At 48.4% G+C, this 22658-nt stretch overlaps 2 protein-coding genes across 7 annotated transcripts in view; both read right to left on the reverse strand.

The window, feature by feature from the left end:
- The window catches only part of TRPV1 (transient receptor potential cation channel subfamily V member 1), a 37156-nt gene extending 23340 nt beyond the window's left edge, over nucleotides 1–13816 (reverse strand). Inside the window, exons 1-3 of one of the 3 annotated variants that reach the window (XM_058703822.1) lie at nucleotides 13710–13816; nucleotides 4582–4658; nucleotides 404–808 (exon numbers count right to left, since the gene is read on the reverse strand). In XM_058703822.1, the coding sequence (XP_058559805.1) occupies nucleotides 404–690 (287 nt within the window). In that variant the 5' untranslated portion in view covers nucleotides 691–808; nucleotides 4582–4658; nucleotides 13710–13816. Of the gene's footprint in view, nucleotides 1–403; nucleotides 809–4581; nucleotides 4659–12457; nucleotides 12567–13709 lie in introns of those variants that run through there. The other 2 variants (XM_058703820.1, XM_058703821.1) reach the window with 2 other exon arrangements.
- The window catches only part of SHPK (sedoheptulokinase), a 28074-nt gene continuing 17522 nt past the window's right edge, over nucleotides 12107–22658 (reverse strand). For 3 of the 4 annotated variants that reach the window (XM_058703837.1, XM_058703836.1, XM_058703835.1), the window contains exons 6-7: nucleotides 19300–19500; nucleotides 12107–15112 (exon numbers count right to left, since the gene is read on the reverse strand). In XM_058703837.1, the coding sequence (XP_058559820.1) occupies nucleotides 14700–15112; nucleotides 19300–19500 (614 nt within the window). In that variant the 3' untranslated portion in view covers nucleotides 12107–14699. The remainder of the gene's footprint in view (nucleotides 15113–19299; nucleotides 19501–22658) is intronic. The other variant, XR_009254991.1, reaches the window with a different exon arrangement.

Genomic DNA, 22658 nt, shown 5'->3' on the forward strand with positions numbered 1-22658 from the left:
CAGCCAGCCCATGTACCTCCCTCACCTGCCTTGGAGGAAGTGAGAGGGCCCTTGGGCTTGTCACTGGAACTGTTCTGCGCTCTCTAAAAAGCATCCTGGCCCTGAGGTTTTCAACTTAAGAGTCTAAGTGTTTGGGGCTGGTGAGCATTTGAGGCCTGGAAACCTAGAGATCAGCCTGCAGCTAAGATCAGCAGATAGGCCAGCATCCATGACCATGTGTCCTGAGGCTCCTAGGAGTGCAGATGCTGGACCAGACAATTTGTGAAGCCTCCCCAGGTCCCTGGCTCTATGACCTTCAGCCCATAAGCTAGAGGAACACATGGTATCTCCATAGCGGGGGCCTCAACTGGCAGAGCCAGTGGGCTCCTGGTGGGGAGGGGCTCAGGCTCCAGATGCAGCTTACCTGTCACAGGTGGGGTCATCCTCATGCTTCTGGATGATGACAACAGGGCTGACGGTGATGGCTGGGCAGGAGGCTAGCTGGCCTTCCTCATAAGAGCAGTCCATAGGAGAAGCTTCCTCCGAGTCGCATTTCCCAAAAAGCCGACTGCGGCTCTTGGCCGTGGGGAAGATGTGGGGTTTAGCTGGAGCTGGCCTGGAGTTAGGGTCTCCATCCAGGGGGTCTGAGCAGGAGTCTTCTTGGGGTGGCTCCTCAGACTCCCCTGAGTCTGAGCTCCCCCATTTCTTCATCCTTGTCAGATCCGTTGTGGCCTGAGAGGCAGCCTGCAGGCAGCCACCAAGATCAGGTGTGTGCCCAGCTTGAGGACTCCACAACTCTAGCCCCCATCTGCCCTCCTTGCAAAAGCCCCTGTGAAGCAGGACACCCCAGAGATCCAACAGCTGCTGGTCCTAGCCCCCCAGAACTAAAGCTTCTAGGGGTGCTATACCTCCTACCTCAGAGGCCCCAGGGGTGAGCAGGCTTAGCAACCCCATGGGCATTGGGCTCAAGGGTGGATGTGTCCCCCAGCTTGAAGCCATAAGCTCTGAAAGACTTGAGTGGATTGCTCTCCTCTCTGGGCCTCAGTTGCCTCATCTGCAAAGTGGGATCATAACTACTGCTCTGCCTCCCTCCAAGATCAGAATAAAGGAAACAATGGGAGTGGCTGTCAATGGCTGGGCATTGAGGGAGGGACTCGGTGATGAGAATGGCTCAGCCTCAAAGAGCAGAACAGGCTGTGTCTCTGTGAACAGGGTGAGCGGCAGAGACTGACACGCTCACACTCCATGCTGCACAGGCCTTCTTGTGCCACGTGTCCCCGTCACCAGCCACGTGCTTGCCTGCTTTTGCTCTTCGACCTGGCAGCTGCAACTATTGAGTTGGTGGGGACTTTTTGCACTTTTTTGTCATTTTTGTGAAATTTCAAGCATCCCTGAATTTTTAAACTTTAAGAGATTAGAGGCTGGTGCAGGCCTTCCAGGCCTGAACATGTGGTGTTCAGCTGGCAGCTAGCACTAGCACATATGGCCGTGAACTTGTTTTGATAGTGTCTTCCACCCCCTTCCTAACCTTCTGTCCCACTCCTCCCTCCATCCAGCAGGGCATCCCCACTCCCTGGTACCCAGGGCTGTCCCACATCTCAGAGGCCTTTGCCTCTGCAGTGTTTCCACTTGGGGGGCATTTTCCTTCTCCTCTTCATGCCCAAATCCTATCACTTTTCAGAGGCCACCTCCCTTTGGGGTCCAACACTAATGCTGCCTCCTCCACACCCCCAGGCTCTGCACTGGCTGTGCTCCCTCCCCGTCCAGAGTGGCCCAGTTGGTTGTCCATCATCCTTCGTGGCCCTGTTAGCACCATCCATTTTGCAGTCTAGCAATTTCTATCTGGCACTGCCTTATCTCCCCCACATCCTATGACCTCTTCCTGAGCAGGGCACTTGCCTGATCCCCCTCTCTATGAAATAAAGCTGTGGTCACTGTTGGGGACATGAAAGAGATCAGATATAGACCCTTCTTGTTCTAATTTCCAAAGAAAGTTAGTGAGATTCATGTTCCAGCAGTGGTTGGATTCCAAAAAATAGCCAGTCAAGAAATGGGAAGCTGCTCACAAACCTGCATTTTCAAGTGCAAGTTCAGGCAGTGAACACTCAGAGCACACAGCTGGGCCTCGGCAATAAATCAGCTATTATCTGATGCCCAGGTCCTTGGGGGAAAAATAAATGAGGCAGCCTCACCACTCTGCACCCTGCGAAGAAGACAGACAGCTGACTGCCGGCCCATTTTCCATCCTGCCTGCTGTTCCTCTCAGGGGGGCTCGACTCTCAGGGGGGCTCGAGTCTTTCTCTGGGTTATCCCTCAGATGGAAACCCTGTAGCAGGAAGTGTTCCTGGCCACAGGGAATCCTCCTTCCAACCACTCACCCATTTGTTCATCCCATCACTCAACAGCCATCTACTGAATCCTACTGGGTACCCAGGCCTGTGCTGGGGGCACAGAGAGGACTCGGCCCCATCTGAGACAGAAACCAGGTGCTGGCTGGGGCAGGGGTATCACAGGAGGGGCCAGGGTCCTGAAGAAGGCCTCATGGAGAAGGTGACAGAGGATCTGGGCCTAGAAGGAGATGAGGGTTGATCTGGGGCCAGGGGAGAGGATGGGGATCCCAAAGTAGCTGGTGAAGAGGAAGCCAGTGGGCCTGGAGGACAGGCAGCAGGGCAGAACCAGATGGCTATTGTCCTTGAACATCAAGGAACAGGATTTGGACTTTATTGTGTGGATGGTAGGAAGCCATGAGAAGCTTCAGAAGCATAAACACCAACACTCATCTGCGCTTTCGGAAGAGAACGTCTTATTATGTTCATACTATGTGGAGCCTGCTACCATTAAAAGGCACAGGAGGCTAGTAAGAACGAAAGTAACTAACGTGCTTGAGCACGTACTGTGCGAGGGTGGGTACCATTCTAACACTTCACATGTGCTCACTTCATTCTCACATCTCCAAGAGGTAAATATTTGACAGATGAGGAAACTCAGGCACAGTGGTTGCTGGAGGCCACAGTTAGGACGAGGTGGAACCTGGATTTGATACCCGGAAGCCTGACTGCAGAGTATCTCTAGCACTCCACCACAGGGGTCTTCTCAGCCATTAAACTCAGCCCCAGACTTCACACCAGGGTGAGGAACTGATCAGCCCAAAGTCCCCTAGCCCTGGGGCCAGGCAGGCAGGGACAACCCCCTTCTGCTCAGAAGCCCCAACCTGTAGCACCTTCCTGCTCAAACAAGCATCCCAGGAAGCTCAAAGGCCAAAATGAAGTACAAGTAGGAACCAGGCCATCTGCCAGGGCCTGACTCTCGCAGGGCATCTCCCCTTGGTAGGACTGGCCACAAAACCAAGAATAAACCTGATGCCTGACTCACAGTTCTTAATATCCCAACCAGAGCACCCATTAGCAGGGGCTCCCACAAATCATTCCACAGTGTCACCTTTTGCCTCTCCCTCTGACTGGTCCAAATCTAACCAAACCCAATAAACATGAAGCAGCCCACACAGTACCATCATTCGGTCAGTCAACAAACCCCAAATCTGCACTGCATGCCTCACACTTGATTCCCTACTGGAAACTAAGCTTCTTCCAGAGCAGAGGGCAGGACAGGGACTGAGAGGCCATTTGCTCTGGGCTGCAGGGTGGACAGGGACAAGATAGTCTGCCACTGCCAGGCCCGGGTGTGTCTAGCACATGAGCCCCGTGGCAAGGTACCTATCACAGTTGAATGCCCTACGATGATGGGGGAAATTTCCAACTATGACTTGGGGTGTCTGATGGAGATGCGGTTCTGGTTTAGGCAAGATTCACAAACCCACCAATGGAGACTAAAGGACTGTCCTGAAAAAAATGACCCTGCTCAGCAAAACTTGGTTTGGCCTCTGGATCTTTCTCAACTCCAGAGCCAGGAAGGAAACTGCCCACCACCTGGGCGAAGCCCCCTTTTTCTCCCTAATCCGGGATGTGACACATCCCGGGGCGCAGCTCTCCTGCCCCCTCTCTGCTCAAAGCATCTGTCTGCCTCCAGCTTCCCTACAGGCTCTTGGGAACTGGTCCAGGATCCACCCCTGATCATTCCTAAAGAGAAATTCCTACCTGAGCATTTCCTAAAGAGGGACGGAGATCCGGGGGCTACCCAGCCTATGGATGAAGAGCCACAGGAACCCTATCTAAAACAGAGAGCGAGTGGAGCCTGGGTGAGAACCCAGGACTCCTGCCACCCCACCCAGCACCCCTTCAGCCTGGAAGGAGCTATGTGGCGAAACCTCCGGCCACAAACCACTGGCCTCTTTGCTCCAGGAGGAGGGTCCAGGATGACCCTGATGCAACTCATACACAATGACAATAGCAACCTCCACAGTCACTTGCCAAGTGTTTACGATTAACCAGGCTAAGTGCACCACCGCTATAGTTTCACTTCAGCGTCACCATGACCTTTGAGGCAGCCACTGTTATTATCCCCAGTTTTCAGATGGGTAACTAAGGTGCTGAGAGGCTAGTTGAACTGCTCATAGTCACGCAAGCGGACAGAGGCAGGGCTCAGTTTTTGACAGCTCCCTGTGCTAGCATCGGCACCGGCCAGCAAACAACAGAAAGGACTCACCAGTTAGGTGCAGCACACCCCGGACACAGCAGGTGCCGGCGAGCTCCAAGGCTTTGTTACTTGAAGGGAGAGCTGGACTGGTGTGGGGAGAAGAGTTGCCTCTGTGAGGGTCCGTGGCCCCTCCCTGGGCCGCGGTCACTCAGCACTGGCAGGGATGGGCTGTGGGTACACTCTGGCACTCAAGGAAAATGTTTCCAGCAATGGCAGCAGCTGCTGTTGCCGTGGTTCTGATTCCCAGAGGATCCCAGAGCTTTTCCCATCATTTTTTCCCTTTTTCAGAAACCACTTAGCTGCTGCCCCTCCTCCCACCATGCCAGGGCTGCAGTGCACTTAGCCACACACAGCCCAGAGCCAGCCAGAGCTGTGACCTCAGCTCTCAAGAAAAAGGAGGCCACTGCTCAGGCCTCTCAAACCCACCACTCTTACAGATAGGGTGGTCTGGGGAAAAAAACTCAACAACCAGAGAAGCAAAACCCAGCATCATGAAACTGCTCCAGTTTGAAAATGTGGAAGGAATGTAAAGGGTCACATCACCCATCACACAGTCCTGGCCTGACATTCAGGGACCTGGTTTTGAATGACAGCTTTGCCAACTCTGTGCAACCTTGGACGAATGCCTGCCTCTCTTGGGCCTCTCATTCTCTGTGGAGCCTCATGTAGGATTGAGGTGGAGGCTTCTGGGTCTGCCAGGTCCCAGCCTTACTCAACTGGGATTCCTCATGGAACCACAAAACACAGAAAATTATTTCCGTGTCTATTTTCTTATTTCTCCTAGTATGATTGTAAAAGCATAGGAGGAAAGTCAATACTGTAAGGCATAATTCCCTCCTGGAACATGGCTGAGAAAGGCTGCAAAGTCCTTCTGAGTGTGTATACAGTCTGCAACCTGAAATGCCCTGCAGAACCCATCCTGGCCGCAGCTGCCCGTAGGAACCCTACAGGACTCCAAAAAGCCAGGGGCCCTACATGGCCTGAAATGAGCAGCTATGTGCCAGAAAAGTCCCATCGTAGCCCTCCTTGGAGTAGCTCACAAGGTTGACCCCTGAGTCAAGACACTGAAGTGCAGACACTTCGTGGACTCTGCACGACATTTTACAGTTTACAGAGAAGCTGCACAAACCCACTCTCCCATGCCACACAACAACCCTGGGCATACTCATTGTACATATGAGAAATCTGTGCTGGGTGCCTGGGTGGCTCAGTTGGCTAAATGTCTGACTTTGGCTCAGGTCATGATCTCACAGTTCGTGGGTTCGAGCCCCACGTTGGACTCTGTGCTGACAGCTCAGAGCCCAGAGCCTGCTTCAGATTGTGTCTTCCTCTCTCTCTCTGCCCCTCTCCCATTCGCACTCTGTCTCTTTCTCTCAAAAAGAAACATTTTTTATTTTTCTTTAAAAAAAATTTTTTTAATGTTTATTCATATTTGAGAGACAGAGAGAGACAGAGCACAAGCTGGGGGTGGGGGCAGAGAGAGAAGGAGACACAGAACCTGAAGCAGGCTCCAAGCTGTCAGCACGGGGCCCGATGCAGGACTCGAACCCATGAACCACGAGATCATGACCTGAGCAGAAGTCAGATGTTTAACCGACTGAGCCACCCAGGCGCCCCCAAAATAAATAAACATGAAAGAAAGAAAGAAAGAAAGAAAGAAAGAAAGAAAGAAAGAAAGAAAGAAAGAAAGAAAGAGAGAGAGAGAGAGAGAGAGAGAAAGAAAGAAAGAAAGAAAGAAAGAAAGAAAGAAAGAAAGGGAAGGAAGGAAGGAAGGAAGGAAGGAAGGAAGGAAGGAAGGAAGGAAGGAAGAAAGAAAGAAAGAAAGAAAGAAAGAAAGAAAGAAAGAAAGAAAGAAAGAAAGAAAGAAAGAAAGAGAAATCTGTGCAATTAAATGACTGCCCAGGTGAAGCTTCTGGCCTGGGTACAGGAGCCACCATTTCAGCATGCCATACCATGTCCCTTGCTTGGACACCTTTTTATATGTGTGCCATTTTAGCTTCAATTAAAATGAACCTTGGGGGGCGCCTGGGTGGCTCAGTCGGTTAAGCGGCCGGCTTTGGCTCAGGTCATGATCTCACGGTCCATGAGTTCGAGCCCTGCATCGGGCTCTGTGCTGACAGCTCAGAGCCTGGAGCCTGCTTAAGATTCTGTGTCTCCCTCTCTCTCTGACCCTCCCCCGTTCATGCTCTGTCTCTCTCTGTCTCAAAAATAAAAATAAATGTTAAAAAAAAAATTTTAAATGAACCTTGGAATTCATCCTTTTTTGAGAAATTTTGGTAAAATACCTATAACATGAAAAAATACCATTTCAACCACTTTTCAGTGTACAATTCAGGAGCATTAAGTACATTTATAATGTCACCACCATCCATCTCCGGAACTGTTTTCATCTTGTGAAACTGAAACCCTATACCTATTAAACACTAATTCCCCATTCTTCCCTTCCCCCAGCCTCTGGCAACCAGTCTACATTCTGTCTCTATGAATTTGATTATTCTAAGACCATCATGGAAGTGAATTTGTGCAGTATTTATCTTTTTGTGACTGGCTTGTTTCACTTAGCATAATGTCCTCAAGATTCATCCATCTTGTAGCATACTACAGGATTTCCTCCCTTTATAAGGTTGTACGATATTCCATTGTATGTGTAGACCATGTTTTGTTTAGCCCTTCATCGGTCAATGGACACTTGGGTTGCTTCCAACTTTTGCCTGTGGAATATCGCTCTGAACATGGGTGTACAAATATCTCTTTGAGTCACAGCTTTCGATTCTTTTGGGCATATACCCAGAAGTGGGATTGCTGGACCATGGAATTCATTCTTAATCATGCATAACCATCTGTTACACATATTTTAAAAACTCACCAGCAGTGACCCTTCAACCTACAAGTTCTCTAGGGTCACTGTTCCTTCTAACCATGTGTGTGGGCCAGAGGTGCTGCAGAGAACACCTCTATGTGGAGACCAACATGCTGATGCTGTGTTAGGGACAGCCTCTGGCTCACACACTGGCTGGGCCTGGTCCGGATCTCAGCCACAGCAGCCCTGGGGCATGGGTGGGAGACATCTGAGAAAGGCACTGAGAGAACTGGCCAGCCCAGGGCAACGTCCAAGAAAGGGGAGGGTTATACTTCTCTACCAGAGGTGTCCCCTTAGCTTCCAAGGTGATTTCTGCCTCCAGTGAGGACAACACATGTCACTAAATGTGTTCCCTTTGTAACATAGCCATTGGGCACTGACAACATCTCCCAGAGTCTACATGGCACCATGCACGCTGCGAGGGCTGCAGGGAAATCCTGGCCCTTCTCCTCCTTCCCTGACAACTTTTCCTCAATACAGGAAAAGGACCCTTATCTCCTCCTACCCCTTTCTGAGACCCCCCACTCCTCCAAGGACCCATCTGACATGCCCAAGCCAGGGACTCCCTCATCCAGGGATCCAGCCCCATCCTTTCCCCTGAGCTCTCCTGGAAACTCCAGGTAAAGACCACAAACCCCTTCCCATCAGCATGTCCCAAGATGAACCCCTCTGCCCTCCACACTCCCTCCCCTCAACATTACTGCCTATCAGACAGCAACATTTTTAAAAATTTGTTTTACATTTATTTATTTTTGATAGAGAGAGACAGCATACAAGTGGGGGAGGGGAAGAGAGAGAAGGAAACACAGAATCCGAAGCAGGCTCCAGGCTCCGAGCTGTCAGCACAGAGCCCGTCGTGGGGCTTGTACTCACAAACCGCGAGATCATGACCTGAGCTGAAGTTGGACGCTTAACCGACTGAGCCACCCAGGCACCCCTAAGGCACCAACTTTCTTATGTCAAAGTCTGACATACTTTGTCATCTCCAGCCTCTCCTTCTCTGTTCTGTCCAGGCTACGTTTCTGTGGCTCATATGGATCCTCTGCGGCTGGCAGCTACTTCCTCTCACCTGAGGCACCAGAAGTGCCCAGCACCCTGACTCATGACCTCCCAATCACCAGACCTAGAATATCCTCCTGACTGCGCCCCCTTACAGAATAAGGCCCTACCCCTTGGCTTGGTACCCTGAGCCGACAACCCCAGTCTCCACTCCCACTGTGGCCCAGCCCCTCCTGTTACCTGGACACATCTCCTCCCAAGCCATACTAACTGTGCTTGCCTCCACCCCCTTCCCCTGTCCTCTTTCTGCCCAACGTGTTTGCACTATGCATCCACTTAACCTGTCTTTTAAGGACCAGGTGGCAGGTGGGACCTTTGGATGCTTAGGCTCTATCATTCAACTCCCACCTCTTCCAAAAAGCCTCTCCACCAAGGGCCCAGCCAAAGTGCTCACCTCTAAACCCTACAGAAATCTAGACCCGCACCTTCCTGCAGCAACCAGTGCATGTGATCACAAAGACAACGATAATAGCAGTGGATGCTTATTAAGACCATGCAGTGTGCCAGGTTCTGGGATAAGCACTTTATGCATTAGCTCATCAGGCTCTCACAAAGTTTCATGAGGAGAATCTGATTTTGTCCCCCATTTTATGGATGAGGAAATGAAGTATAGACAGGCTATGTTACCTGCCCAAGGACAGTGACAACCATACTAGTCTTGTCTGAAGCTTCCTAAAGCTTGTATTGAGCTTTAACTGCTCTGAGGTTTGTGTCTTATTTGGCAGATTTTCATGGCTCCAGAGTGACAGGGCTCTTGCACCCTCAATTCTCCTTCTCTAAGCCTACCTAGCTCCACAACTTGCCCAAAGGAGCACAACATATACATTTATTGGCATGGTTTTATCTGAGCCAAACCTGCGCTGAGTGGTTCTACTAAGACTCAAGAAATGGCAGCAGACACAAGACCTTAGGGTTGAGCACTGCTGCCATCAGCCTGGTTTTCTGGGTGGTATTTTGCCAACAAGGTGTTCTTGAATCTATGTAATGATGTATCCATTAAAACTCTTTGTAAGTAGATCACGTTTCAGTGATGAATTCTGGGAGGGGGCACGTACCCCAAGCTCAGGTCTGATGGGAACAAGAGGCAGTGCAGCAAAGTGCTAGGGGCCACACCAGCACGTGGGTGGGCCAAGTGGGCTGGGCCCCAGGTCATCAATGGCTGCAGTTCTTTAGCGTCACCACCAGGGGGGCACATTGACTTAAACTCAGCCCTTGACCCTGGCAATGGGATCCTCATTTATTTTCTTCATCCATCTGGGTCCCTCATGGATTTGAAGCCAAACTTTCTGGTACAGCTAGAAACCAGCAAACTGTCGTGTGCTAATAAAAGCCTGATTACCCAAATCAGGAACTGTCAGCCCCTCATTTCTGGGAGGACCCAAGTAGGAATAAGCAGAGCTAGTTCCGGCCCCAGAGAAGGTGGTTAAAGCACCATCGCGAGTACCTGTAACCCACCCAAGGACAGTGCCAACTCTACCGGTCTTATCTTGGGATTGCTAAATCTTGTGTGGATTTTTAACTTCCTGACTTTTGTGTCTTGCTTCCCAGATTTTAAACGGCTTCAGGGATCCGGATACAAATGGCAAACAGCAGACTTAGAAGAAAACTACTTTCCTTTCTGCATTTGGTCTGTGCATTAGTGTCACCAGGTACCCACCTGAGTCAGTTCCCATGGAGGGCAGGGCTCTGTGAGAGGGGACAGTGCACTCCAGAAGTGGATGGAGCTGGCCATCTAAGCTGGGGAGGGATGAGGCATCCACTCAGCACCCGACAGCTGAGCCCCGCTCTGCAGAGCTGGGACCCAGGGTGGGTACTGGCAACAAGACAGAGAAGAGATTGGAGGGTCAGGAGCATGGGCAGAGAATAGAGGCAGGAGAGGAGACCCAGACGGGCCCAGCAGACACCCCGCTCCATAAATTTGGGCTGATAGCTGAAGCTCTGGGTCCTTATCCTCAAAATGGGTGAAAGCACCTGCCCTGCCTGCTTTATGAGGCTTTTCTGGGGATTAATAAGAATACTGGATGTGAATGAATGGTCTCTGCGAGCTGGTAAAGCTCTAGGCAAGCATGAGGGGTTACTGTGCTCATCATTTCAGAAGAGAACCGCATCTGCTGATTGTTGAGCTATCTCCGGCCATTAGCTCGAGGTTGTGACTAATTGTTTTTTAATGAAAAAAAAACAAGATTTGCTTAATGTTTCATGAGTCACACAGTGAACATCTCTAAACCCAGAATCTCTCAATTTCAAAGATGGGCTATCTGTCCATCTAATCGTGGCTGAGAGGTCAGGTGCAAACCACCCTCTTCCTTGAAGCCCCACCAAGCACTAGCAAACCACAGCAAGTGAGTAGGATGAATAAGATGGGTCTCTGACCTCGAGAAGGCCAGGACACATGAGGAAAAACTGCTAGGCTCTCTCTGACGCTTTACTGGGTGGGGCATGCTGTAACAGGCACAAGCCAGGAGCCAACAGGCCATGCCAACAGCAAACACTGAGTTGGGTCCCAGATGCCAGCTGCAATTATAACCCAGTCACAGATATGCTTCCAGGGAGACTGTGCAGCAGGAAGATAGCATCTGAGCTGGGCCTTGGACAAGGTATTGTGTTCTTCCCCGGGAGAAGGACATTCAAACATGGGCATCAGCCCAAGATTAAGGAGAAGGGCAGGGCAGAGAACACCTAAGAGGAAGCCTACCCTCAAGCAGCTTTCAGTCAGTTGAGAAGAATAAAGAACATGAAAGCCACATAAACATTATATGCATCTAGTCATAGTCAAGGGCCAAAAGAAGGGTATGTGTGGCAGGCTCTGCCCCCACATTGGTTCAGGCCTACTGTCTCTCACAAGCTGTTTTCTAGGCCCCTCCAATTGGGCCCCCACCTCCTGTAACACCCATTCTCCACTCTAAAGTCCCCATGGCTGACAGTTACACTCCTAAAGCTCATGAAGTCTGTCCTCCATTCTGCTGCCCACAGGAGAAAGCCTAAACCCCTCAGTCTGGCATCTAGGACCCTTCACAGTTTGGCCAACACGTCCAGCCACAAGTTCTATCACACCCTTTCATAAGCCCTGTGACCAAGTTACACCAGACAGTTCATCACACCCTGCTCATGCCGGTAACTTTCATGTGAATACACCTGCTCTCTCAGCCTACAATGCTAAAGAAAATGGGCTCTGGGGTTGAATCTTAGAGTTGTGATCTTAGGTAGGTTACTTAACTTGTGTCTCGGTTTCTTCATCTGAGAAATGAAGATAATAGTACCCACCTTCTAGGGTCACCATATAGATCAAATAGGTCCAAACAAGTATAGATTAGCTCTTACTACATAGCTCAAAAAATGTTAACTGCTGTTGGTATTGATGGACTGAAACTCTCCAAGGTTTAGCTTAATGTCACTTACATAAAGAATGAATTGTTCCTTCTTCTGCACACATGTGTTAATCTGTCCTAGTGTTGGCAATTTAGCCCTGTCCTGACAGAACACCCAGCTTCTAGTGGGTGCTCAATAAATGTCTGGGTCTGTGCTGGGTGCAGCTGAGACTTCTTAGACACAGTCTCTACTGTGGTTGTAGTGGTCAGGATAAACTAAGTTATGCTGTGGCAACAACCCCAAATCTCAGTGGCTTCAAACATCAAAGGTTTATTTCTCAGTCACATTTCATGTTGCACATTTGTTGGTGAGGGTTCTACACCATAGTGCCCTAACATGGAACACAGGCTGACAGAGCCTCCATTTTCTGGGACACCACCAGTCACTCCTGGCAAAGGGAACGGAGTGTGGAAAATCACACACTGGCTCCTAAGGGCCTCTGCTTAGAAGTAGAACACTTCTGGTCACATTTTGCTGGCCGAAGCAAATCTGGGGAGAAAGTGCAAGTCTACCACCTGCTCGTAAGATCAGGATATGGGCAAACAGTCCTAAAGGCCAGTTCCTCATCTGAGGATCACACTGGTATCAAACACTTACTGGTACCTCCAGGGAATGACGGCAAAAGCAGTGAGTGGTTTATGATTTCAGGCTGAAGAAATGAGGCCCTGGAAGCTGTGCTCAACCCCACTGCAGAGGCTCCAGGCCTGTGCAATAAAAACAGTAACAGAGCTTTTAGCTGTCAAGCTTGGACTGCGCAAGGCTCGGCCCTCAGAGATAGAGTGAACATGTGGAAAGAAAACAGAGAGTTCCAGCACCGCACTGGGCACTGGTATGGGCTACCTGGCCTTCCATCCAGTTCCTAATCTTACATTTATAGGCTCCATCCATAGCACCCTGAGAATACAAGACAGGCTGCCTCCCAGGAGTCAGAGGGCCAACTCCTCCTGATGGACAGGCTATCTGTTATCCTTCGGCCTATCCCAAGGTGACCTCTCTCACAGGCCTTCCATAGGGGCTCCAGAATAATGGTGTCAACTCATCTTGGCTGAGAGAAAACTCACATGACTTTCCCGAGTGATCTTCAGCTACTTGTCCTGGTACAATCATGGAGCAGGTGGGGTTTTCTGCAGAACAACCTACAAATGATCCTTATGTCCAACCTGCCAAACCAAGCCCTACAGCTATGCCATAATTTACAGTGTTCCCAAAGCAGACAGGGGTGTCTTATTAAAGGGACAAAGCTCTGAAAGAATGAGCTTTAGTATCTGAAATCCAATCAGCATGGCAAGGCAGATTAATCTAAGAGCTCAGACAACCACATAATTCATAAAGTGACCTTTACAAAGAAACAACATGGCCACTTCCCAAACTCATAGTTGCCTAGGAGTCTCAGAGTCAGGCCTGCCTGAGCCTTGGGATCACTCTTAGGAGTCTGGAACTAGATGCAGGAATGACAGCCTTTTCCTGGAGCCATTCCATGGTCATCCCTACCAACTACAGAAAGGTTTAAGATGCTCTGGGACCCCCACATGGATGCTGACTCTAGTGGGATGTTTCTGCAGGCCAGAAACACATGGTAGGCCAGCAAGGCCAACACCAAGAGAAAGAAAATCTAGGGCCTGCAGGATAAGGGGTTCTCTCTGATTAAACTGACCATCCTCTCTGACAGGAGCATGCCCAGCTGCATCCCTTCCCTTGGAAGGCCTCCCAAGAATGTGCAGGAGAAAAATACACTGCTGCCCAGACACACCTCCGAAAAAGGGTCCTGCCTGGTCAGACTATTGGGAACAATGTGCTTGAATGGTGGGGCCACATAGCATCCGTCCCCCTTGCTGGTCATGCCACCCACCTTTCCTTCCCTGTTCTGTGCCTTCGAGCCAGTTGTGTTAAGGATCTGGAGCAGCTCCAGTGCAGCAGGCTGTCCTTGGAGGGGAAGTGCATGGTGAGAAGGCAGCATGGATCCCCACATCTTCATCTCAGCCAGTCTGCTTTACTGCCCTGGGCGACCCCCTGCCTCAGCTATAACCAGCTGTGGCCAAGGGAGAACAAGAGTGAGAAAGGGACCTCAGGGTCACATGGGAGAATCCAGTAGGGAAGGACTTTTCCAACAGTGCATGTGACCCAAGCCTGGGTTTCATGTCCTTTTAAAAACAATCCAAAAAGCTGGATTGGGGGGGGGGGGGGTTGGGGGAGGGTCTTCTTTTCTTACTTTGAGCGCACAGTCACCAGACTTTTTGGTGCCTAAAGTCCATATTTATTTTCTGTTTGTCTACAGGTGAGTCATAGATGAGCCTGCTGACCGGGATGCTGGAGTACTGTTCCTTTTCTTTCTCTCTCTCTTCTCTTCACCATATTTATATTTGGGACCAGTTCCCAGGTGAGTCTCTTTTGGAAAGTACTGATTTGGGATCCAGTTGATGAGTCCTGGCTGCATTATTAGAGTATGCCCTGAAGGTAGGTTCTTGGTCAAGATGGTGCCCTGAGAACAAGCTTTGCTTAAAAGCTGCCCACAGGGGCACCTGGGTGGCTCAGTCGGTTAAGCGGCCGACTTCGGCTCGGGTCATGATCTTGCGGTCCGTGAGTTCGAGCCCCACGTCGGGCTCTGTGCTGACAGCTCAGAGCCTGGAGCCTGTTTCGGATTCTGTCTCCCTCTCTCTGACCCTCCCCCGTTCATGCTCTGTCTCTCTCTGTCTCAAAAATAAATAAACGTTAAAAAAAAAAAAATTAAAAAAAAAAAAAAAAAGCTGCCCACAAACGTGTCCAGGAAAAGGATGACCCCAAGGTCATGTGAGAATCGCTAATTAGATAAAATTTGCAAGTCCTTTGGCCAAAGAATGTATTAAGACTCCTTCTGGTTAAGGTTCCTCCGGAGCATGACCAGAGCTGCCCCCACAGCTGCGTCCACATCCTGCCCAAAGGACACTGGGAAAGGGAATGCCCTCTGCACCTCCTGCTTCAGAACCTCGTTCCTGGACAGCGCACTCCCACTGCCAATCACCCGCTCCACACCCCACTCCTTGAGCTGTTGAAATGGAAGCATGGAGTGCAGGTTTTGAACAATGCCTCGGCACAGGGCCCGGGTCACATGACCCAGGGAGAGGTCAGAGGAGGAGATTCTGGTCACTGAGGCCAGTTGGTCCGGCAGGTGCCTCTCGCCCCACACCGTTGGAGTGATAGTTAGGCAGGTGTCTCTCTGCTGTGCAGCTGCCTGGATCATGCACGAATATACAGTGGGTTCTTCGACCTCCAGACCTTCCAGGAACAGAAAAGACCTGTGTGAGTTCATGCACCCCACCTGTTGCTGCAGGCTGAGACAGTTTGGAATTCCCAGAGGGCAGGGATAGATCTACTTGCTGCTTCTCACTGAGGCTAGATGTTTCCTGGCTCAGGGACTCACATAGTCTGGCTAGCTGTGCTCTGCCCCAGACCCCAGACTAGACTTAAAGGAGAGATCTCATAAGTGTTGCTGTAAGCGCTAACCATCCTACAACTAATCATCCTACAACAATGCTCCCAAGGAGGACAAATGAATACACAGATCAAAAAGCATCGTCATGGGGCACCTGGGTGGCTCAGTCGTTTAAGCATCCAACTCATGATTTTGGCTCAGGTCATGATCTCATGGTTTGTGAGTTCAAGCCCCACATGGGACTCAGCTTGGGATTCTCTCTCTCCCTGTCTCTCTGCCCCTCCCCCACTTTCTCTCTCCCAAAAATAAACTTAAAAAAAAAAAAAAAGCATCATCACAGCTGCTACTAGACTTATTAGCAGTGTCATAGAAACCCCAGGATCACAGTGCTGATCACAATCCAGCCCAGCCTCAGCAGAGGTTGAAAACCACCAGTCTAGACCAATGCTTCTCACATTTGAATATGTATATGAATCACTTAGGGATCTTATCAAAATGCAGTTTCTGACTCAGTATGGCTGGGGCAGGCCCTAAGATTCTGTATTTGTTATTCACTTCTAAAAGCCAGTACTGCTGGCCCAAGGACCACGCTTTTGAAGTAGAATCACCTGAGGAACTTCTATAAAATGCCTGCCCCATCCCACCCCACAGCCAAATCACCAGCATTCTACAGGCAGGATGAAGACATCAGCATTGTTTTAAAAACTCCACAAGCATGGGCACCTGGGTGGCTCAGTTGGTTAAGCGTCCGACTCTTGATTTCAGCTCAAGTCATGATCTCCTGGTCATGAAATTGAGCCCAGTGTCAGTTCCACACTGCCCATGGAGCCTACTTGGGATTCTCTCTGTCTCTCTCTGCTCCTTCCCGGGCAGTGCTAAGTAAATAAATAAACCTTAGAAAAAATTTTTTTTAGAGAGCTTGGGTGGCTCAGTCAGTTAAGTGTCCAACTTTGGCTCAGGTCATGATCTCACAGTTCGTGGGTTCGAGCCCCGCGTCAGGCTGTATGCTGACAGCTCAGAGCCTGGAGCCTGCTTCAGATTCTGTGTCTCCCTCTCTCTCTGCCCCTCCCCCACTCATGCTCTGTCTCTCTCTCAAGAATGAATAAATGTTAAAAAAAAAATTTTTTTAAAGAAAATTAAAAAAAACAACTCTTTTTTAATTCCACAAGTGGTTCCAGTGTGCAGGCCAGTGCTGACAGCCACCACCCCAGAGTCGCCATGGAGTCTCATTGGCAGCACATTTAACTTGTACAAATTCAACCATAGACACTCAGGAATGAAACAAAGAGGCAGAGAGAAATAATTAAATATTATAGCCAAAATGTGATCAGCAGGACTTTGGTGAAATATGTCAGAATGGGGACACCTGGCTGCCTCGGTCAGTAGAACATGCGACTCTTGATCTCAGGGTTGTGAGTTCAAGCACCACGTTGGGCATGGAGCCTACTTTAAACAAACAAAAAAAAACCCAGAATAAATGTCTTTCCTCTCCCTCTAAAAATTCTACTAAAATCTCAGGAAAATCATGTGCTTGGTGAATAACCTAGCATGTGTGTACAAGTGTATAAATATGTAGGACCGAGTCCTTGGAAGAGAACTTCTGGTTCAAAAGTTATGCACATCATACTTGCCCCTTAGAAGCAGGCCTGGTTTACACCAGCACTGCAATATACAGGAGGGATTACCTCTCCATATCCTAGGAAACACAGTGTGTTAGAAACTTCTAAAAGAATAGATGAAGAATATAAAACCATGAAACTGATGGGAAGAAAAGGAAGGGAGATGAAATAGAAAAAAACAGATCAATCAAGTAGAAAGCAGAGAGGGGCGCCCAGCTGGCTCAGTCAGAGGAGCATGTGACTCTTGATCTCGGGGTCATGAGTTTGAGCCCCAGGTTGGGTGTAGAAATTACTTAAATAAATAAAAACTTTAAAAAAAAGAAAGAAAGAAAACAGAGAGACTAAGGAGATGGGATGATGAAATGCAATGTGGTATCCTGAAGTAGATCATGGAACAGAAAAACGACATGAGTGGAAAACTTTCAAAAGAAAAGAAAGTCTATAGTTAAAAAGAAAAAAAAAAACAATGAACCATGTGCTTGTATATCCTTAATAATGTTAAGAAAATGTTAAAATAAAGTGTTCTTCCTCACTGGGAACACTTGGGCCACAACCCCAACCTTGAGGAGCACCTGAAGGAAGGTCTATACCAGCTGGAGACTGGAAAGACCCGGCTTCTAGCCCTGTTTCTGCATCCCTTGGCTTACCACCTCATCAGAAGCTAAATACTGAGTTGCCACATGTTCACATCATGGGCTTAGAAACACAGACCATCGGAACTGAAAAAACACAGAAGGGGAAAGGACTTGCCAAGGCCACATAATGACTTAGGACAGAGCTGAGAACTGAGGCCACTCTCCTGGGTAGCACCACCACACAAGCATTTGTATCACACTTATTATGCGCCAGACATCATTCTAAGCGCTTTGCAGTATAACTCATTTGATCCTTGCCGTCCTCTGAGGTAGGTACTAGCACCTCTTTTCAGATGAGGAAAGTGAAGAACAGACGGGATAAGGAACCTGCCCAAGGGCACAAGGAAGTGGTGGGGCTGGGATTCAAACCCAGGCCACCTGGCTCCAGAGTCCCTGCTCTAAACCACTCGAGGGTGGAACTGCCTGTTTTCCAACTTCTGGAAAACAATGCAAACCTAGGGTATTCTGAATAGAGAGAGAGAGTTTAATTTTTACACCTTATGCTTTAATATTTCCATTTCTGGTTAACAGATGTGATGTCTTTTATCTGAATAAACCTGTTGTATTTGCATCTATATACTTTTTAATCAAATGGCACAGTGTAGAAATTTCATAAAAGGTTAAGCTACCTATAATACTAACCTTCAAAGTACTCAGTTTCATGAAAATAAGAACCATGAAAATGCAAAAGACTTTTCTTCTTGAAAAGATCTTACAGAGAAATCAAGTATTACCATCTCTTTCAGGGGTAAAAATAACAGTCACTTCCGTATAAAGAGAAATACCAGTCAATAATTGATAGAGTCATCCAGTTAAACCAGTATCTAAATATAGGGCTTGCCTGAAGGTTCTGATGACTGGTTCTTGAAAACCTTTTCTGATGCAAGGCAAGACAAAATCCGAGTTCTGTTCTTTTAATGAAACATTCCTGAGGGGATCCGAGCCAAGGGGGCAGAATTCCCCTGAAATCCTGACATCCCTGGGCAGCCTGAGAGAGGACTGACACGGGTCAGTGACGCTTGTCTACACAACCAGTATGAGCTTCCTACGGGCTCCCTGCTGCTCTGCCTCACTTTGTTACTATGCTGAAAGTTCCCCAGAATGACCTGATTCAGAGCTCCTACAGGTGGACCAGTGCACCTGATGAACACGATTTCCCCAGATCTGCATGGCTGACCAGAAATTTCATTTCTACCTTAAGTGCTTGGAAAGGGAACCTCTTCTGAAAGAAGGAGGTTGCAGGTTTCCCTGCAAATGAAGAGCAGAGAGAGGTCTGATCGGTTCTATCCTGAAGAAAGCAGGAGGGCATCAGAGTTTCCAGGGATCCTTCTAAGAAAGGGAGTCAGGAACTACTTGCCAGGAATAAGTGCTTATGAGGATTTTATAATACTGTCAAATACCATCCACATTTGATCATTTTATTTTCAGCTGTCTGAAGTCATTAGAAGGAAGACTTCAAATGCAAGGGACCCAGAGACTACTTGACAGAGAAGGTGACCAAGTGGGGCAGGGGAGAGCTAAGACACTATTATGATATTCCATAGTCAAGGTTAGGGGAGAAGATGCCCCCTCAAAAAAAAACCATAGGTGATGGCAGCTCAGAAGATGAGAGGAAGGAAGGCTATACATCCAGATCCCTAAGGAAGGAAGGAATGTGTTGGAGCCTGGCTGGGTCTGACACATGAATCTAGAAGCTTAAATAACACACTCAGCAGCAAGACACTGCTACATAGAAAGGACAAGCAGGAACACATCACTGTATGGGCAACACCTTACCTAGATCGGCCATCCACTGTACCAGCATGTGGACAAACGCGGCCAGCACATTGCCCCCATTGAGCGACGCTGCCACCGCCAAGTAGGTCCTGTCAAAGTATGGGAAGTAGGTGACTGGAGCTGTTGGGTCTGGAGTCTGTGCCGGCTGGAATCCTGGAGGCATGGAGGTTGCCAACTGAACAGAGGTGCTGATGTTGAGAACTAGGGTCCAAAGAAAGCAGAAGTTAGGCCTGTCAGGCTGACCCAGAGGTCACAAGTCACAAAAGGGCAAGGGGGAGAGTGTGTTGGTACACAAATTCTTTGGTACTCCTCCTTTCAGGATGTAGAGCCTAATTCCTGCGCACACCCCTCCCCCATCACAACCCCCTGAGTGTGGGCTGGACTCGGTGACTTGCTTCTAGTGAAGAGAATAAAGCAGAAGTGACCATGTGTGACTTTGGAGACCAGGTCATAAAAAGGCACAGCAGCTTCTGTGTTGGATCACTTCTTATGGGGAAAGGCAGGCACCATGTCATGAGCAGCCCTGTGCAGAAGCCCATGTGGCAAAAAACTGAGGCCTCCTGCCAAGAACCACATGAATGAGCTAAGAAGTAGATCCGCCAAGCTTGGTCAAGCCTTTGGATGACCGCAGTCCCAGGGGGCCAAAAGCTTGATTGCAGTTTCATGAGAGACCTTGAGCCAAACCATCCAGCCACATGCAGACTCCTGACTCTCAGAAACTTTGAGAGATAATAAATGTTTGCTGTTTTAGGCCACTGAATACTGGGGTGATTTGTTACGCAGCAATAGAGAAATATTTGCAGGGAGAAAGAGCTCAGCCCAAGTATTTAACTCTCTGGTGAGGCTTCATTCATTTTTGGCAAGCACCACCTCCTTCCCATTTCCATGGCTCTCTTAACCTTCCTCTACCAGTGGGGGAAAAGGTCCCAGACCCAGCACGGAGGGGATGATTTTCTCCTCTGGATTGAGGCCAGGGCCTGTGGACTGTTCTAGGAGTCTCTTCTCTTCCACTTCTCACAAGACTTGGCCAAAAAGCCTGTGCTTCTCAGTCTATTGGGGTCTGAAATAACTGAGGTCAACGTTTAACTTTCCCATCTAGTGGGGGTTTGGAAGCAAGGAGACCAGAAACAAATCGCAGAAAGTCAATATCCTTTACCTTCTACCACATCAAGCCTTTCCCCGTGACTCTTTACCAGAAGCAACATGCCCTCTACCTGTCCCCCGAAGTGGAGGTGTCAAGGATGGAGGCCAACCAACCTTGCCCTTAGACACAGCACAACTGACTACAGCCAGCAGCCACAATCTGGAACCAGAGATTACAGCCAGCTCACTGAAGAGGGAGCCTAATTCTTAGCTTCTTCCCACTTGACTAGCCCCTCACTTACTATGTAGGACACACATTTACATCCAGGCACAGGAGAGCCCTCTGTCGAGGGAACAGCCTATGATTTAAAAACCACCAGAGTAGTAAGAAAGAACCAAGCTCTTTACAGGCACCAGCCCACTGTGTCACCATAACCACCCCATGAGAAAGGTGTTGTCACCCTCATTTTAGATGATGACAAGGGCTCAGGAAGAAAAGCCACCTGCCTAAGGCCACACCAGAAGAAGGAGAGGGGCTAAATTCTAACCCAGGCCTGGGGACTGACTCCAAAGCCCACATGAGTTCCCTGACATTCACACTTTGAGATGAAATGATACAAGGCAAGAGCTGGTGTACTGGGAAAATTAAAAGCCACAGAACAAACTTAACATATTCCCAGAGCATTGATTTTAGATGAAAATTTGGGAGAAAAGAGGTTTTGAAAAACTTCTGACCTTAAAAGACTTTATCACATATAAGTGCCAACAAAATGGGCAGAATTTCACTTTTCCCTCTCAGCTAATCTTGAATGAGGAATTGCTACCCCAAACAAAACAATAACAGTCCTTGAAATGTTATTTCTTAGGAATACCACAAAGTAGGGGTGCCTGGGTGGCTCAGTCGGTTAAGCATCTGACTTCCACTCAAGTCATGATCTCATGGTTTGTGGGCTTGAGCCCTGCCTCTTGGGCTCTGTACTGACAGCTCAGAGCCCGGAGCCTGCTTCAGATTCTGTGTCTCCCCCTCTCTCTCTGTCCCTCCCCTGCTTGTGCTCTGTCTCTCTCTCAAAAATAAATAAACATTAGAAAGAAAGAAAGAAAGAAAGAAAGAAAGAAAGAAAGAAAGAAAGAAAGAAAGAAAGAAGAAAGAGAAAGAAAGAAAGAAAGAAAGAAAGAAAGAAAGAAAGAAAAGAGAAAGAAAAGAAAAGAAAAGAAAAGAAAAGAAAAGAAAAGAAAAGAAATGAAATGAAATGAAATAGGAAAAAACTACATAGAGAAGGCTGGTCAGACTTTTTAAAGTCAGGGTTGAAGTGTAATAGTTCTATCTGATGGATGAAAGAAGACGTGACTACAAAGAGAATTCAGGTAAGATGAATGAATTCTCCATTCCCCTTAGTAACAAGGAGGGGCTCCCAGAGTGGACTCACTTGGCCAGGCTGCCATGAGGGTCAAATGAAACCCCCATCCTGCAACCACCTAGCTTGGGCAGGCAGGCCCCAATTCTCCCCTAGCCCGGGGAGGGGCAAACAACAGCCCACAGGCCATACCCACTCAGCCATGTGTTTTTGTATGGTCTGAGAGCTAAGAATGGCTTTCACTTTTTTTTAAAATAATAGCTTTATTGAGATATAATTCACATCAATTCACCATAAAAAATAACTTTTTAAAGGGTATAATTCAGTGGTTTTTAGTATATTCACAGTTGTGCAACCATCACCACTATCTAATTTTAAAACATTTTTATCACTCCAAAAAGAAACTGTACCCATCAGCAATCACTGCTTCCCCCGGCCCCTGGCAACCATTCATCTGCTGTCTGTCTCTATGGATTTGCCTGTTCTAGACTTTTCACAGGAATGGAAACATACGATACACGGCCTTTTGGAACTGGTTTCTTTCATTCCTCCCTTTCACTCCCATGTTGTGGCATTTCAGCTGTGTGGATATAGCACACTTTCTAAATGCATTTATCAGTTGGTGGGAGTTTGGATTATTTCTACTTTTTGAATTATAAGTTGTTATGAACAATGCTGTTAGGGACATCTGGGTGAAGTTTGGACACTTGTTTGTGTGGACACGTGCTTCCAGTTCTCTTCAGCGTGTGCACCTGGGAGTGGAATTGCTGGGTCATGTTTAACTTTTAAGGAACTGCCAGGCTGTTTTCCAAAGGGGCTGCAGCATTTTACAATCATAGTGGCATGTTCTTACATTTTTAAATGGTTGAAAAGAAATCAAAAGGAGAAGAAAATTTCATGACACGTGAAAATTCTATGGAA

This window comes from Neofelis nebulosa, chromosome 16 (genome assembly GCF_028018385.1).
Source record: "Neofelis nebulosa isolate mNeoNeb1 chromosome 16, mNeoNeb1.pri, whole genome shotgun sequence".
NCBI classification, from domain to species: Eukaryota; Metazoa; Chordata; class Mammalia; order Carnivora; family Felidae; genus Neofelis; species Neofelis nebulosa.